The sequence below is a fragment of the Trichechus manatus genome, unplaced genomic scaffold (assembly GCF_000243295.1).
Source record: "Trichechus manatus latirostris isolate Lorelei unplaced genomic scaffold, TriManLat1.0 scaffold00006, whole genome shotgun sequence".
In the NCBI taxonomy this organism is placed as follows: domain Eukaryota; kingdom Metazoa; phylum Chordata; class Mammalia; order Sirenia; family Trichechidae; genus Trichechus; species Trichechus manatus.
In genome coordinates, this window is record NW_004443942.1 from 12,560,045 (window position 1) to 12,578,621 (window position 18,577).

Below are 18,577 nucleotides of genomic sequence, written 5' to 3' on the forward strand. Positions count from 1 at the left end.
CTTCGTCACTCATCTTCTTGTTGTTAGGTGCTGTCAAGTACGTTTTGACATTTAGCGACCCCATGTGACAGAGAAGAACTGCCCTCCTAGAGTTTTATGGAAGCAAATCACCAGTCTTTCTCTAACAGAGCTGCTAGGTGGGTTTGAACTGCCAGCCTTTGAGTTAGCAGGCAGGTGCTTAACCATTACATCACCATGGCTTCTTCCTTAGCCATTACCCTTTGCTGTCGAGGTGATTCCAACTCATAGTGACCCTATAATACAGAGTAGAACTGCCCATAGGGTTTCCAGGGAGCAGCCGGTGGATTCGAACTGTCGACTTTTTGGTTAGCAGCCAAGCTCTTAACCACTGTGCCGCAAGGGTTCCTTCCTTAGCCATTTAGAGAGATACAAATCAAAACCACAATGAGATTATCATTTCACCCCCATTAGATGGCAATGATCAAAAAAAATGGAAAACAGTGCTGTCAGAGTTTGGAGAAAACTGAAACCCTCATCTGTTACTGGTGGGAATGTGAAATGGTGCGGCCACTGTGGGAAACAGTTTGGAGGTTCCTCTAAAAGTTGAGCATAGAACTCCCATATGACGCAGCAGTCCCAATCGTGGGTATATGCCCAGAAGAAGTGAAGGCAGGAACACAAATCTGTACACCAGTGTTCATTGTAGCACTTACCAAAATAACCAGAAGGTGGAAACAACTGAAATGTCTGTCAACAGATAAATGGATAAACAAAATGTGGTATATACATACAATGAAACATTATGCAGCCATAAAGAGAAATGAAGTTCTGTTGCATGCCACAACATGGAAGGAAGAACCTTGAAAACATGCTGAGGTAAATAAGTCAGTTGCAAAAGGAGAAATACTGTATGATACCACTTATATGAAATAAACAAATGGATAAAAACCAAAGATTATTAATGGTTACCAGGGTTGGGAGGGATGGAGAAAGGGAGTTTTAGTTTGAGGAGCACTGGGTTTTTGTTCATGGCGGTGGAATGTTTTGGATGAGGATGGCGATAATGGTGGTACAACATGAAAAATGCAATCGATGTCATTTAGTTGTAAATGCGGAAATTGTTGGGTTGGTGGATGTTTGGGTGTGTATGTTTTTACCACAATAAAAAAGAGAAAAAAAATTAATGAAACATCTCACAACATTAAAAGAGAAGTGCTAGGTATATATTTATTTCTCTGCTAGACTGTATTTATTTAGTTCTTAAACACATTTTTTGCCTTTCTTTTATAGGTGAGGCCTTGAAAGGAAAGATCACAGTTCACAAGAATAAGAAAGATCCACGCTCTCTCATTGTGACCCTCACGTTGAATAATTCAACTCAAACTTATGGCCTCCAGTGAAAAAGCCACAAAAGCACAACTAACAGTTTTTAATGTGGGGGTAGGGTAGAGGGTGGTGGAAGAGGCTTGGATAATCTTATGTGAGTGCATGGATGATGGGACCTTTCCTAATGAATCTCCTCAGTAAGAGGGAAGCTTGGTAGGAATCTGGTGTTATTCAACTGAGGAAGTGTACTGAGTGATCCTTGTGCTCCACCTGTGTAATCTTATTCTTGGAAGTCTGGTCAGCCAGATTTAACTAAAGTAATTTTTACATTCAGGTTAGCTGCATTGAAAATCATTTAAATTGGCCCAAATTTGGAACAGAGATAGTCTTTTGTTGTTTTTAATCAGTTTTCTACTGTAAATTTTAAACAGTAGCATTTGATTAGTTATTTGGATTATGTTTTTTTTAAACTAGTAACCATACACAAGGCATTAAACATTTTATTGCAGATTTGGGGAGGAGTAGTTTTTAATTGTATTATTTGCTACAATATCAGGATATAATAAAGAGCAAGTGTAAGGGACTAAAATACAGAAAAGAGAGCATCAGCCTTCTGCAAATCCTATTTGAAGGCAGCTTAATTGATCATCCTATCCAGCGTATCTATCATTCTCATTTTGTAGCTTCTTCCCTCTTTGTAAATATTTTTTGGCCATATAATTTTCTAGTACTGCCTAGGAAATCTAATTTCAATACATGTATCCTAAGTTTCATAGAAGTTTTTAAAGATCTAGATACACATGTACTTGTTTACTAATACCTTTTTCAAACGATTTATGTGCAAAGGTTAAATACACTTACATCACTCTATAAAATTGTGTCATTTAGTTACTCAGTTTGAAATGTAGAATGAAGAGCATTCAATAAAATATGTAAAACACCCATAAGCATTTTAAGATAATGTTTCAACATATTAAAACCTTTTGTAAAATCAGAAGCATTTGAAACAAATCTTACGAAGGAATCGTTTTTAAGAAAACACGGATTTTAAGGAGAGTGGGTCATATGCCTCAATTCGACAGCTGGTTCTTCATCAAAATAAGACACAAGGCAGCATCACACAGCGTTGAGAGGTATTAGCTCTGGAGTCATGCCTAAGTTCAAACCCAGCTCCACCTCTTGTGTAATCTTAGTCACATACCTTAACCTCTCTGTAACAATTCATGAGTTAATATATTTTAAGTAATTGGAACAGTGTCTGACACACAACAATAAATATTAAGTGGTAGTATGATCATCATTCATACATTCAGAGACCCCTTTTGAAGAATATATGGCATCTACATGCATGCAAAAGTTAGTGTAAAAGGAAGAAGAATTGATACATTGGAACTGTATTGTTGCCAAGAATATTGAATATACCATGGACTGCCAGAAGAACGAACAAATCAGTCTTGGAAGAAATTCAACCAGGATGCTCTTCAGAAGCGAGGATGGTGAGACTTTGACTGACTTTCTTTGGATATGCATCAGAAAAGACCAATTGATAGGAAAGGAAGTTCTGTTTGGTAAGGTAGAGGGTCAGCGAAAACGAGGGAAATCTTCAGTGAGGTAGATTGAAACATTAGCCACAACAGTGGGCTCAAACATACCAACAATCATGAAGATGGCACAGGATCAGACAGCATTTGGTTCTTTAATACATAAAGTTGCCATGAATTGGAGCCAACTCAACAGCAACAAAAACACCTTAAATCAGTTTGGCAATTGTCAGCTTCATCAGATAGCAATTATTAATCTAGCACATGAATGAGAGAGATGATGATTACAAAGGAAATTATATTTAAAATGGAAAAATCTCCATCAAAAAGAAACTGTCTTGTTGGTCTTTAGAAAAGTATACCTCTAGCAATGGGAAAAATAATGCTTTCAAATGTTGGCATTAAGACCATATTCTTTAAGTCTTCCTTCATAAGCATGATTTCTGTTTTCACAGTGCTAAAGCTCCAGCTTGTTTCCACCGTGGATTTGAATTCACACCATTACTGGAAATGGGTGGTGCTAATATTACAGCTCAAAGCACGTTAAATTTTGTCTTGAATGGCTTAATGTACAAATTTGAGTAGGATAGGGTGATAAAATGATTAAGGAGGCCTGTAAATATTAAATGGACTCAGTTAAGTGGCCAGAAACCATCAAATTTTTGTTTTTATTTTGTTTTTCTTTCTTGTAAGTATATAATAAATAATTCCTACACTTAAAGTATACTTTTTAAAAAGTATTTCTCAGAATTATTTTTGCTCAAATCTTGTTTGATTTTTATGGATTTTTCACCCAGTAGCCCCTTTGATTTTCTTCTAATGGTTGTAACTAGCCCAGCCATAGTTGATGAATATTCTTTTCAGTTAGTCTTTGCAGGCTGGGACATTCTAATTTGTATACCTAAACATTTTATGAGAACATGAGAGCCCAAATATTAGCTCTCCAATTGGAATTTCTGCCATTAAATTGCTGTGAAAAATAAGTACTTCATAGCCCTTGACAACGATAAATACAATGTCCTGTTCATGCTGTGGCAGATGGAGGTTTATGGATAGTAATTTATTCTGGCTTAGGGATTTTGTTTCTGTTAAGAAAATACATTTTTTCTCTTATCTTGCTTTGTGGAAACTAACATTATTATGTTGTGATGTGTGGTCTTCATCCAGGTATGATAGTCATCTGTATATAGCTGAACAGTACTTTGTAATGTGAGCCCTTTGAAAAGAAGTGTTTCAAGACAACAGAACTCTTGAGAGTGTACAGCATCGCATAGACAAAGTGGTACGACAGGTCACCACCACTGCTGTAGAACACAGGCAACTTACATTTTGAAATAATCTCTGTTGAGGGGGAAGATATTCCAGTCCCACAGAGTTGCTTCATTTCTTATCACCTAGTGTAGACAAACCAATGTGGTCCACCTGTGTCCCTCAGCATTTTACCTCTCACTTCTTGAAACAGGATATCTAAAATGTATTATGTGACTTCACCAATTTAAGATCATGCCACACTAAGTTTTACCAGTCATGCTATCAAGTGGAGGAAGCAGGGTAACTAAGAGCATTCAACAGGAAAAATTCAAACAGGGTGGTAATCAATGTAGCTTCTACTGGCCATGCCAGAAATTACAATTTAAGCTGCTGGGCTGGAAGCATACACCCCAAAGGTCCAGGTAATTAGGTTTTTCTATGTAGCAGAATAACCCCAAAAAACGTCAGCTCTGCAGCTCTATCTTGGAGTTTCAGCCACATCCATCTGCAATCATTTGCAAAAACTGAAAATGGTTTATAAGTTTAATCTACACTTGCTGTCTCATTCTGCCAGGATAGACTATAATGAAAAGTAAGGTTGATAAGACACCTGAGGTGGAGCATTGTTGATTACAAGGCTGGTGAACTACAGCCCACAAGCCAAACCATCCCCCTCCCCCGCCTATTCTGGTAAATTTTGTTGGAACACATCCACACATACTCATTTACAAATCATCTGTGACTGCTTTCTCACTACCACAGCAGAGTTGAGTAGTGGCAACAGATCATATGACCCACAAAGCTGAAAATATTTATGATCGTGCCCTCTACCGAAAAAGTTTTCCAACTCCTGACCTATCTCAGCTTGTAACTGACCTTTTCAGGCTTGTAAGGGTAGCAAATTAAGACTAGAATAAATGTGCAAACGGAACTTTTCAAAGCCAGAGATGATTGAACTCTACCCCTGAGCTACAATATAACTCAGCTAATTAACAACTTCTGAGCCTAAAAAATGGATTTGCAATGGCCTCATTAATCTCTGGGCCCTTAATTGGGCTGGACCCAAAACTAACTGCCAACAGTGGGAGAGACAGTCAGGGAACTTGCTCTACTTCAGCAGTTCTCCATATGCCTTGGGGCTCCTTAGAGCCTTCCCTGCTCGGTTGTCTCCCTGGAATGTGATGTTAGGAACCCTGAGAAGATCTGTATCTTCTCTGCCTGCGAGTCTAGCTATCAAAAGAGCCTTTGGGCTTGGAGGCTCATCTGTTTTACATGATTTTATGTGTCTGTTTTGTTGCTATAAAGTTAAGTAAGCTTTTCCAATTGGAATGATGAATAAGCAATGCACTTTTTAAGTGTCTTAGAAGTTATTCATTTGATATTTCCAATAAAGTTTTGAGGGGAAAAAAACTGCAAAAGAAACCTTATTTCTCACCGTAGTATCATCTAGTTCTAGAGTGTAGCTAAAAATGCGTAAAGATGTTCTGCCACTGAGTTCGTTCTAAGTGTTTAAAAACATTCTGTAATCAGTTAATAGTAAAGGAGGTAATTAAGTAAATTATTCAATTCATAGAATATTATGCTCCCAGTAAAAATCATCAAGACCTCTTGGCAACATGGGAAAACTCTCATGATAAAAATGTTAGGTAAAACAACCAGATAACTCGAGGTATACTCATTATAAGAAAAAGCCTGCATATGCTAAAATATTGAAAGAATAAAAAAAAAAATTTCTTAAGGTGATTGGAATTATAACTGACTTTAATAGGAGCCCTGGTGGTGCAGTGGTTAAGAGCTTGGCTGCTACAAAAGGTTGGCAGTTCGAATCCACCTTAGAAACCCTATGGAGCAGTTCTGCTCTGTCCTATAGCATCACTGTGAGTCAGAATCAACTCGATGGCAATGAGTTTGGTTTTTTCCTCTAATAGCTGCGCTTTCTGTAATGTTATATAACTTTAATAAGTTTTTAAAATATATTCTTAAAATTGAGTAGCTGTGATACTGTTTGTAAAGCATTGATACTAGAAGGGAACCTACCAGGCCACTCCATCAGCTCAGACCATGTGGGAGCCCAAGAAGTGCATACTTCTGGCAGAATCCTACCCTCCCTTCTCTACCAGCGTTTGCAGCCGTGAGACCACTGCCCTGGCACCATCAGGGCTAATTTCATAATGTCCTTTGTTCCTCTTCATGGCGGTCACACAAGAAGCCCAGGTCTCCCAGTTCATTCTGCATCCCCATCTCCAGTCTTCATGCAGTTCTGTATATCCCCCTTTTCTATCCAAATTGCCTGGCTTTCTCTCCTAAGGACATTGCTTCCTCCACGGCTCTCTGAAATAGTGACTGTTGTCTCTCACACACCACTCATCCCTCTAGGCTTGGATGTGAGGTAGGTGACTTCCTTGCTTTTTGTTGCCACTTATAAACCAGCCTCCCCTCTCCCTTCCTAGATGCCCTCCCCAACTTTTAATCTGTTCTCATCAAGACTGTGACACCAACTCCTTTACCTTGACACGGTCATCTCCCTACCTCTAGATCACCTGCCCGCATTCCGTAAAAACTTTTAGCTGCTAACTCACTCTCTCACGCTTCTGCTTAATCCATGAGTTCAATATTTCATGTAGATGATCCTACTATGCCCCGATCTTTTGGCTCCTTGACCTTTAACCCAGTGACCTTGCCCTCCACCTTGCCTCAGCCACTCCTTCAGATGGTCTTACTCTTGTTAGTTGTCAGCGAGTCAATTCCAACTCATGGTAAGTACACATGTACAGAGTGGAATTGCTTAATAGGGTTTTCAAGACTGGAGCTTTCAGAAGAAGATTTCCAGGCCTTACTTGCGAGGCACCTTTGGGTGGGTTTGAACTGCCAACTTTTTGGTTAATAGCCCTGTGCTTTGCTATTTGTGCCACCCAGGGACTCCTGGTCATATTCTAGAACTGTCCATCACCCACAACTCAAACTAAAAAAACCAAACCCGTCGCTCTCAAGTTGATTCCAACTCATTACAGAGTCTAACTGCTCCATAGGGTTTTCTTGCCTGTAATCTTTATGGAAGCAGATTACCAGGCCCTTATTCTGTGGTGCTGCTGGTTGGGTTCGAGGAGCCAACCTTTAGGTTAGCAGCCAATTGCAGACCACTTGTGCTACCCAGGGACCTTTTACCCAGAACTCAGACTTCTGTATAATGTCAATTTTGAGTATCATTCTGACCACTTGCCTTTCATCTCACTCTTTTTAGTATCCGAATTCCAGCAATCCTTCAAGCCACCAAGACCAAAATCCATTGATTCTTACCACATATTCATTGTCGTCACTTCGTGTTTGCACTTCCCTTCTTACGCAGTTTAAAACCCATAGTCCATCATTATAAACACTTCTTTTCTTGCCTCTTTTTCACTTTTCTGTACTCTTGGTTAAACCATAATCCTAGTTAAGGCCAACTCCATGACTGCCTGTGCAGCTCAGTGAGGCTGGAGGAAAACACTTAACGATGCTGTCATGGATTGAATTGTGTCCCCCAAAAATATCTGTCAACTTGGCTAGGTCCTGATTCCCAGTATTGTATGATTGTGTAATGTGATTTCCTTATGTGTTGTAAACTCTATCACTATGACGAGGTTGTACTGATGAGGTATACAAGATTGGATAGTGTCTTAATCCTGTCCCTTTTGAGATATGAAAGAGAGAAGCAAACATAGACACATGGGAACCTCATACCACCAAGAAAGCAGTGCCGGGAGCAGAGCATGTCCTTTGGACCTGAGGTTCCTGCACTGAGATGCTCCCAGACCAAGGGAAGACTGATGCATCACAAGGACCTTCTTCCACAGCCGACAGAGGGAGAAAGCCTTCTCCTGGAGCTGATGTCCTGAATTTGGACCTGTAGCCTACTGGACTGGGAGGGAATAAATTTTTCTTTGTAAAAACCATCCACTTGTGGTATTTGTTAGAGCAGCTCTAGAAGACTAAGACACATGCTGACTGGCTTAGTTTTAAATTCATGACCCCTAATATCAAGTGAGGGAGCTTGGGTGGCACAAGCTGTTTGCAATTGGCTGCTAACCCAAAGGTTAGCAGTTTGATCCCACCCAGAGGCTCTGTGGAAGAAAGGCTTGGCAAACTTCTTATAAAAACATTACAACCAAGAAAACCTTATGGAGCAGTTCTACTCTGCAGCACATGGGGTCATCATGAGTCAGGGGCAAACTCCACAGCAACTAACAACAATCTCAAGTGATTTATGTGATGTCCAGAAGTCAGTTTTCATTTCGCTGGTCAAGGAGTCCCAATGGTGCAATGGTTGAAGAGCTCAGCTGCTCACCAAAGTGTCGGCAGTTCAAACCCACCAGCCGCTCCGAGGGAGAAAAGACCTGTCAATCTTCTCCCATAAAATTTTACAGCCTGGGAAACCCTATAGGGCAGCTCTACTCTGTCCTATATGGTAGCTATGAGTGGGAATCAACCCAACAGCAGACACACAACAACATTCAGTCTACCACTTTCCTCAATGACTTCTCTTTCTTCAAATCTCCAACAACATTTCCCTCATTGTTAACTCTCAGCTGAAGACCTTGTTTCCTGTTTCACCAAGAGAAATAGAATTAATCAGAAGAGAACTTCCACAGGCTTTTATGCAATGGCACGTAGTGGTAGCTCAACAAGTATCTGTTGAATGAATGAATAAATGCATCATCTACTGGCCAATAATTTGATCTGATGGTACTGTGGTAGTCTCTCCCCTTGAATTATTTATTTTTCTGTATGAATTACTTTGTTTTGTCTTTCTGAATTAGGAAACCTCTTCCATATCATTACTATATATTTAAAGTGTTCTTTTTTCCACAACCACTGTGATGTTTTTAAGTTCAGATCCTAAGGCCATCAAATGGTTCTGAGCCCTCAGAGAAACCCTGGATTTGCATATGGATGCGTCACATTTAGTCAACATATACTCATTTAAATGCTTTTGAACTTGACTTTCGAGCTGATCCTTTTCAAAAAGTAGTAATCTGGTATATTTTAGAATGGACAAATATTAATCCTACTGTATTGGTAAGAATGTGAAGACTGCTTTCACAGATGTAGTTAAAATTTTATTTAAAAAGGTCAAATTATTTCTAAAACATTTTAATTATTGTTTGTTTACTCACCAATTGATAAAGGAAGAAGGATAAAATTATGAATGACTCCAGAAATATAACCCTTCAACACACAGCTACATAAGCTGATTATATTAATAACTAGAAATATTTTAGTTAATGAGAAATCTTGAGCAGATAAATTTTTAAAACATTGTTGAGTTCTATAATAACAGTGACAACTAGGATTTTCTCTTTAAGTGGTGTTTTTCCACTACCTGTATTCTAAAGGCTTTTGGAAGACTGAAACCTTTTGTGTGGTCTACAGAGTGCTGCTGGAATGTTTTGTGAATGCCAACAGCGTATTTGTTTTCCCTCCGCGAAACTGGAGCTGAGACCACATTACCATGCACGGAGCTCCAGGTCTTTCTTTCATTAGTGTGTGTGTCTCCAATGAGCCTCCTGCTGGGCACCCTAATAGGATTTCTTCCCCTTGCACCTTCCTTTGCCCTGGCTCCTCATGCTGTTCTATGGTATTTGGTTTAATGAGAAAAATCCTGTGATCCAGGGGGGAAAAAAAACAGAAGGGGTCTATCTCTTCCTTAAATAGACAAAGGTGTTGCTGAGGGAATTGGCGATTCTGCCCTCTGTTTTCTGCCATTTTATGTGACCAACATTGATGGCAATCTTGAATACGCTGAGCCAGAAAGATCACAGTAGCCAGTTAATCTTAAAAACTCAGCCATAGATGGGCAGATCGCATCTCACAGAAGTCCATTTAGCCTTAATAACGTGGAGAGACTGAAGACATTAGGTGGTAGGCGGCAGGGGAGAGTGAGGAATGGTGGAGGAGAGAGCTGGAGCGCTAAATTTTTCGCATAAAGTGAGAACTCGAAACAATCTAGTGTTGATGGAATAAGCAATAAAAATGTATATATAGAATTTTTAAATAGCCAATTATGGAAATAGAAGAGTAATATATATTGGAAAGGGTGAGGGAAGGTTAGGGTAGTGTATGTGAGCTAAATTCTATCATACACAGAGGCAATAATAGATAATGTCTAAAATGGATGCATCAGGAAATAGGGATATAAACATATTATTGAGGGATTTAAAGGTGACCCCCAAGGGGAATTTAAAAAAAAATTGTTTAACAGATTAAAAGTAGTCCTGGGGAGTAGAAGTTGAAGAGGGTGGGAACAAGGAAATCTTTTTTTACTGCAATTTTATATCGAACGCAAACAAGTGTTGATCTGACTTATTTGACAACCGAATTGGGGCTGGGTAGAGAAGTGGAGAAGGAGCCTGGTGGCGAAATGGTTAAGCACTCAGCTCCTAACTGAAAGGTTGGCAGTTTGAACCCACTAGCCTGTCAGAGGGAGAAAAGACCTGGGAATCTGCTCCCATAAAGATTACAGCCTAGGAAACCTGTGGGGCAATTCTACTTCATCATATAGGGTCACTATGAGTTGGAATCAACTTGATGGCACACAACAACAGAGAAGTGGACAGGGTCTGGAATGTCAGGCTCAGGGTCTAGTACAGTATATCAGCTATTTTTGTTGTCCTTGTTTGGATATGAATGATGAGTGATTTAGGAGGTAATATTGAAGCCATTATTCCCTGTCCTGAAATGTGACACAGCTGGAGCTGGATTCACAAGGACTCACACAGACTGATTTAGAAAATAGTATTGGAATCATTTATTCCCTCTCCTTGAGCATAGAGAATGTGACCCAGCTGGAGCTGGACTCACAAGGACTCAGAAGGACACAACTGAGCCCTGAGGTATAAAGACAATAGCTAAGATACTCTTGGAAAATATCTTTTAGGGAAACTTTCACATAAAGCTGATCAAACACAACACAGAAGACTTTCCACTCTTCTCTTTTTCTATTAGCATTTAGTGAATAGAAATTTGTTGGACCAGTGAAGACCCTCCTGACTGTCATTACTGAAACCTGTACCAATGATTGTTAAGAAAGACAATTCAAAATGTAGGATCACAGTTTCTAGCCAATCTGAAAAGGCTAAGCTTTCAATGGTTTTGCCCGTTTATAATGTTAACATAAACTGATGAGTCTGTAATGTCTGTGGACTCGGGCAGACATGACTGTGGCAGCATGCTTGTCCATAGTCCCATTCTTGCCTATTCTGTAATATTCTGTGGCAGGCATGGCTCTAGTAGCGTGGTTGTCCACTTCCCACTTTTGCCTTTTTGAATATATGCTGAATAAAACTTTCTTTTTGCTTTACTCAACTTTGTGATGTTTTTTCCCCTACAACAGGGCACATCAACTGGGCCCTGAGGTATAAAGACAATAGGTAGGACAATCTTGGAAAACATCTTTTAGGGAAACTTCCACATAAACAAATTACAAAACACAGCACAAAAGATCTGCATACTTTCCACTCTTATCTTTTCCTATTAGCATTTAGTGAGTAGAAAATTTTTTGGACCAATGAGGACCCTCCTGACTGTCATTACTGAAATATGTACCAATGACTGTTAAGAAAGACAATTCTAGGATCACAGTATCTAGCCAATCTGTGAAAAGGTGAAGCTTTCAATAGTTTTGCCCGTTTGTACTGTTAATATATATTGATGATTCTGTAACATTCCTTGGGACACACGGCTGTAGCAGCATGCTTGTCCGTTTCCTACTTTTGCCTCTTTGAATATATGCTGAATAAAACCTTTCTTTTTGCTTTACTAAACTTTGTAATGTTTTTACCCTAGAACATGAGTAAAAGGATTAGGGCAGCCTGCAGCAATCCTGGTGTCTGTTTTCACACACTTGGCCTTGCTGTAAAGATTTGGATACAAGACAGGTCAAAACTTGTGACTGTAGAGAGCATTACGAAGTGAGTTTTCATAACTGAGTTATTTCCACATCTTTGTGTGGCCTAGAGGAAAAGTCCTATCCTCTCTGAGTTACCTGTAGAGGATTATAGCCACCTGGGGGGCAGGGGAGATGCTTTCTCCGCCTCAGCCCTGTAAGGAGTCACACTTCCAAAGGAGAAATATTGATTCTGTGCTTGCCGCTTATGCTACTGCTGGAAGAGACAGATAGCTCTTCATAGGTTTTTAGTCCAGAAATCTCCTTTTTCTTTTGTACTGGTAGCTTTCACCACTTGTTCCCAAATGCAGGTCTACAGGCCATCTGCAACAATATATCTGGGGAAGCTTTATTTAAAGTACAGCTCCCTGGGCACCACTACAAAGATTCTAAGGCAGTAGGTCTTCAGTAGTTTTCAGGAATCTGTAGTGCTCTGATATGCAGCCCAGGTGTGGAAACCACAACTCTAATCCAGTCTAGTTTATGTAACTGTTATGGGTTGAGTATGTCCCTCCAAAGATCTGCTCAAATCCTAACTCCCAGTACCTGTGGATGTAACATTGTTTGGAAATACTGTTTTTGCAGATGTAATGAGTTAGTATGAGGTTATACTAGAGTAGGGTGGGCCCTCATCCAGTATTACTGGTGTCCTTACATAAAGAGAAGAGACACAGACAGATGTAGAGAAAAGACAGCCATGTGGAGACAGAGGCAGAGATTGGAGCTATGCTGCCACAAACCAAGGAATGCCTGCAGCCACCAGAAGCTAGAAAAGGCAAGGGAGGATTCTTCCCCTAGAGGCTTCAGAGAGAGCATGAGCCTGCTAACACCTTGATTTTGGACTCCAGAAATGTGAGAGAATAAATTTCTGTTGTTCAAGCCACTCAATTTGTGGTACTTTGTTATAACAGCACTAGAAAACTAATCCCGTAACCCTTACAATATTAAGAAATAGAAAACCAAAGTTCAAAAACATTAACTCATTTTCCTGAAATCACTATTACAGTGAAGTCAGTATTTTAAGCATATGTGTCTGTAATTGTGTGCTGGTAGATATTTAATATCCAGTTCTCTAAAACATACTTTCCGAAAAAAAGTCCTGAATTGGAGCCATTGCCAATTTTTGTGGTGTAAATACACCTACCATGGCCTATTTCAAGCTACCAACATGACATCATTGAACATGGAGTTGGGAAGAGGTGCTCAGTAACACACTAATATTTCTACCATTCAAGTATAAGAGACATAATTAACCTCAAGAACATAGATGTTAGTAAAGTGTAGTAAAATAACTAGGAAGTTTTCAGTATTTATTACCTTTGTAATATAATTTATTTAGTTGTGAGTTTGTATAATTTAATCTTTTAATAATGGCTGAGTTTAACAATCAGGATGCAAAATTCCTGAAGATTTAACAAGTAGCTCTCAAGAGCTGATGCAACAGTGTCATAAAACAATATGTGTACTGTTTAATGAGAAGCTAGTTTGTTCTGTAAACCTTCATCTAAAGTACAATTATAAAAAAAAAGGATTTTCCTTTGAATCACCAAAAAAAAAAGAGCTGATGCAAGCCGGCCCCAGTGCCCCTTGTGTGTTTGACCCCAAAGCCCTCTACACAAGTATGTAATAGCTTGTGGTCTGTGGAATACAAGTTCTTTAAAATGTTTTCAAGATTTTAAAAGGTCAAATGTATCAGACTAGTATGTTACAGGCCCTAAGTTCTGAGGTAAAGAGCTGTTAACCTCAACCCAGTGTTGCCTTTTTTCATGTAATAGCATTCAACATCCTACAGAATCAGTGTTCTTTAGGCTCCACTTCGAGAAATGCTCTGCATTTGGGGAAATCCTAGCAAAGTGATTAAAAGCATTGACTCTGGAGCCAGACTACCTCAGTTTGAATCCTGGCTCCACCATTTACTATGAGCTGTGGGTTCTTGAGCAATTTACTTAACCTTACTATTCCTCAGTTTTCTCAGCCATAGAATAGGAATAATAACAATAGTACCTATTTCATATGGTTGTTGCAAGGATTAAATGAGTCAGCATATAAGTAAAGTGCTTAAAACAATGCCTGGCACGTAAAGTACTGTTTGAGAATGAGCTCTTATTATTGTTGTTATCAGTCTCCACCTCAATTGTTCCAGTCTCCCCAACTCTCAGGCTTCCTACCAAACCATATGGAAAAGGTGAAGGGATGGAAAGAAAGGGGTTCTGGACATTGCTTCCTGAGTTCACAGCATTTCTAGCTACACTGGAAGGACTTAGATATTTGCCATTTCTTTTTCAGAATCTGCCAACTGGAACTACTGCAATTTTAGTCATGAATACATTTAAATAAAAAATCCCTTAGCTAGAGTAAGACAGTACACACTACTGGGGAAGCCAGCACAACTTGTCCAAGGCAAGGTCATGGAATCTCCATAGACACATCCTAACTCCCTGAGGGACTGAATTACTGGGCTGAGGACTCTGGGGACCACGTCTCAGGGAACATCTAGCTCAACTGGCAGAACATAGTTTATAAAGAAAATATTCTTCATTCTACTTCGGCGAGTAGCATCTGGGGTCTTAAAACCTTGTGAACGGCCATCTAAGATAATCCACTGGTCCCACCTCATCAGGAGCAAGGGAGAATGAAGGAAGTAAAGATACAAGGGGAAGATTAGTCCAAAAGACTAATGGACCACAACTACCAAAGCCTCCACCAGACTGAGTCTAGTACAATTAGATGGTGCCTGGCTACCACCACTGACTGCTTTGATAGGGATCACAATAGAGGGTCCCGGACAGAGCTGGAGAAAAATGTAGAACAAAATTCTAACTCACAAAAAAAGACCAGACTTACTGACCTGACAGAGACTGAAGAAACCCCAGGAGTAAGGCCCCTGGACACCCTTTTAGCTCAGTAAAGAAGTCACTCCTGAGGTTCACCCTTCAGGCAAAGATTAGACAGGCCCATAAAACAAAACGAGACTAAAGGGGCACACCAGCCCCGGGGCAAGGACTATATAAGGCAGGAGGGGACAGGAAAGCTGGTAATAGGGAACCCAAGCTCAAGAAGGGAGAGTGTTGATGTGTCGTGGGGTTGTTAACCAATGTCATAAAACAATGTGTGTACTAACTGTTTAATGAGAAGCTAGTTTGTTCTGTAAACCTTCATCTAAAGTACAATAATAATAATAGAAAAAAGAATTCTTCCCCAAAAAATCCCTTAGCTAGCAATTATTTAGATGTCCCATGGCATTGGTTATAGAGGAATTTTCTCTTGCCGACAAGGAAATAATCATGATTTTGTAGTAAGCTTCCTTCTGAGTCAGCATCATCATGTGACCTTCCCTAGCCATCTTGTTTTATGGCCTTTTGTAAATCAAATGAAGGGCATGAAACCTTCCAGTGCCTTGCCTCACCAATTTAGCTAATTGCATCCTACCTCAGTACAGGAGTGGTGGGGAAGCCATGGCACACAGAATTCCACAGGAGCTGGGTTAAGAAAGGAGCCCTGGTGGAATAGTGGTTAAGCACACGGCTGCTAACCAAAAGGTTGGCCGTTCAAATCCACCAGCTGCTCCTTGGAAACCTTACCGGGCAGTTCACCTCTGTCCTATAAGGTTGCTATGAGTCAGAATTGACTCAACTGCAACAGGGTTTACAGGTTGGGTTAAGAGAAGTGAGCTGTGACTTCATCCTAATTTTGTTTGAGAATCTGATTTTATTCAGAAAGAGTGAGTTTAGGGAAAGATCATGAAGGGTCATTCACAAAAAGAAATATACAGGGCCAACACACATAAAAATATTTTTAACCAACTAATAATCAAAGAGGAGTTCCTAGGTGGTGCAAACGGTTAAGCACTCCACAATTAGGCAAAAGGTTGGTGGTTCAAACCCATCCAGAGACACCTTGGAAGACAGGCCTGATGATATGCTTCTGAAAGATCATAGCCTTGAAAATCCTATGGAGCAATTCTACTCTGCACATGTGGGGTTACCTTGAGTCAGAATTAACCCAACAGCAACTAACAACAATAATCAAAGAAATGTAATAAAATTAAGATATCACTTTTCTTCTATCAGAATGGAAAATTTTTTTAAAATTGTGTTTTAGGTGAAAATTTATAGTGCAAATTAGTTTTTATTCAAAAATTTATGCACAAATTATTTTGTGACATTGGTTACAACCCCACAGTGTGTCAGCACTCTCCCTCCTTTGCTTTACACCCTGGATTCCCTGTGTCCATTCGTCCAGGTTTCCTGTCTCCTCCTGCCTTCTCGTCTTTGCTTTTGGGCAGGTGTTGCCAATTTGGTCTCGTATGCTTGATTGAACTAAGGAGTACATTCCTCACATGTGTTATTGTTTGTCTTATAGGCCTGTCTAATCTTTGGCTGAAAGGTGGACTTCGGGAGTGGCTTCAGTACTGAGTTAAAAGGGTGTCCAGGGGCCATAGTCTCAGGGCTTCCTCCAGTCTCTGTCCGACTAGTAAGTCTGGTCTTCTTTTGTGAATTTGAAGTTTGTTCTACATTTTTCTCCTGCTCTGTTGTGATCCCTGTCAGAGTGGGTGGTGGTGGTAGCTGGGCACCATCTAATTCTTCTGGTCTCAGGCTGGTGTAGGTTGTGGTTCATGTGGTCCATTAGTCCTTTGGACTGATTGATATTTTCCTTGTGTCTTTGGTTTTCTTCATTCTCCTTTGCTCCAAACAGGATGGGACCAGTAGATGTATTTTAGATGGCTGCTCACAAGCTTTTAAAACCTCAGACGCTACTCACCAAAGTAGGATGTAGAACATTTTCTTTATGAATTATATTATACCAAATGAGTTAGATGTCCCCCGAGACCATGGTCCCCAGCCCTCAGCCCCCAGTAACTCACTCCCTCAAGGTGTTTAGATGTGGCTAGGAAGCGTCCATGGCTTGGGCAAATATATTTTTAAGGATAAAACCTAGAAGTGGCAAAAGTGTGAGGAAATGGAACTCTCTTGTGCTATTATTAGGAGTATACAATCTTTTTGGAATCTGACAATATGCATCAATATTTGAAATGCATATGCCCTTTGACACAGCAATTTGACTTTAGAAATTTATCACAGGAAGATAATTAGGCAAGTCAGCAAAAGTGTACGTACAAAGAGGTTTGAAATAGTTCATAACTGTGACAGATTGGAAACAAAATTATATATATGACAGGCTGAATTACTGGTCTCAATTCTTCACCTCAAACTGCATCCACACCCTTTCCATGTCATCATCATAAAGTATATTTCCTTGCCCCTTGACTTGGGCTGGAAATCCTGGTGGAGTAGTGGTTAAGAGCTACGGCTGCTAACCAAAAGGCTGGCAGTTTGAATCCACCAGGCACTCCTTGAAAACCATATGGGGCAGTTCTACTCTGTCCTATAGAGTTGCTATGAGTCAGAATCGACTCAATGGCAACAGGTTTGGTTTGGTTTTTGGTTGACTTGGGCTTGGCCATGTGATTTGCTTTGGCCAATGGTGTGTGGGCTGAGTGACATTATGTCTAGACCTTAAGAGACCTCAAGTGTTTCTGCTTTCCCTTTTGTGCTTCTGGATTCTCCGTGAGAAGAAGATGCCCCAGTTGGCATCTTGGTCCCAGAAAGAGGATGAGAGACCTATAGAGCTCTCATGGATTGAATTATGTCCCGAAAATATGTGTCAACTTGCTAGGTCATGATTCCCAGTATTGTGTATTGTCCACCATTTTGTCATTTAATATGATTTTCCTATGTGTTATAAATCCTATCTCTATGTTGTTAATGAGATGGGATTAGCAACAGTTATGTAGACCCAATCTACAAAATTAATCTACAACTTAAGCAAATCTCTTTTGAGATATAAAAGAGAGAAGTGAGCAGAGAGACAGTGGGACCTCATACCACCAAGAAAGAAGCACTGGGAGCATAGTGCATCTTTTGGACCTGGAGTTTCTGTACAGAGAAGCTCCTAGTCCAGGGGAAGATTGATGACGAGGACCTTCCTCCAGAGCCAAAAGAGAGAGAAAGCCTTCCCCTGGAGCTGATGCCCTGAATTTGGACTTCTAGCCTACTAGACTGTGAGGGAATAAACTTCTGTTTGTTGAAGGCCTCCACTGGTGGTATTTGTGTTATAGCAGCACTAGATAACCAAGATAGGAGCAGAGCCACCCTCACCAGCTATAGGCAGGGCAGCTGCAGCCTGAAGCAGAACTGCCCAGCTGAGCCTAGCCTATGGGTGTAGTCAAACTCCAGCCAACCTGCGGATGTGATATATATATATGTATTTTTTTTAATTAAAAATGTTTTTAATTAATGTTTTAATTAATTGTTGTTTTAAGCCACTGATTTTAGGGTGGTTTGCAAGGCAGCAGTAGTTAACCAATACAGCCCATCAATAGAACTTTGGTTAAATAAATTATTGTACATCAACTGTAATTGGAATACCAGTTGAGATGTTACAACAAACAGATGTAGCGCTGGAAGTGCTTACTTGTCTATGCAAAGAAATTTGGAAGACAGCTACCTGGCCAATTTACTGGAAAAGATCCATATTTGTACCCATTCCAAAGAAAGGTGATCCAACAGAATGCAGA

At 40.0% G+C, this 18,577-nt stretch overlaps 1 protein-coding gene across 1 annotated transcript in view; it reads left to right on the plus strand.

The window, feature by feature from the left end:
- Positions 1–2,655, plus strand: part of PRMT3 (protein arginine methyltransferase 3) — a 117,614-nt gene extending 114,959 nt beyond the window's left edge. The window contains exon 14 of the mRNA XM_023737001.1: positions 1,252–2,655. Coding sequence (XP_023592769.1) covers positions 1,252–1,361 — 110 coding nt within the window. The 3' untranslated portion in view covers positions 1,362–2,655. The remainder of the gene's footprint in view (positions 1–1,251) is intronic.
- Positions 2,656–18,577: the final 15,922 nt, after the last annotated feature.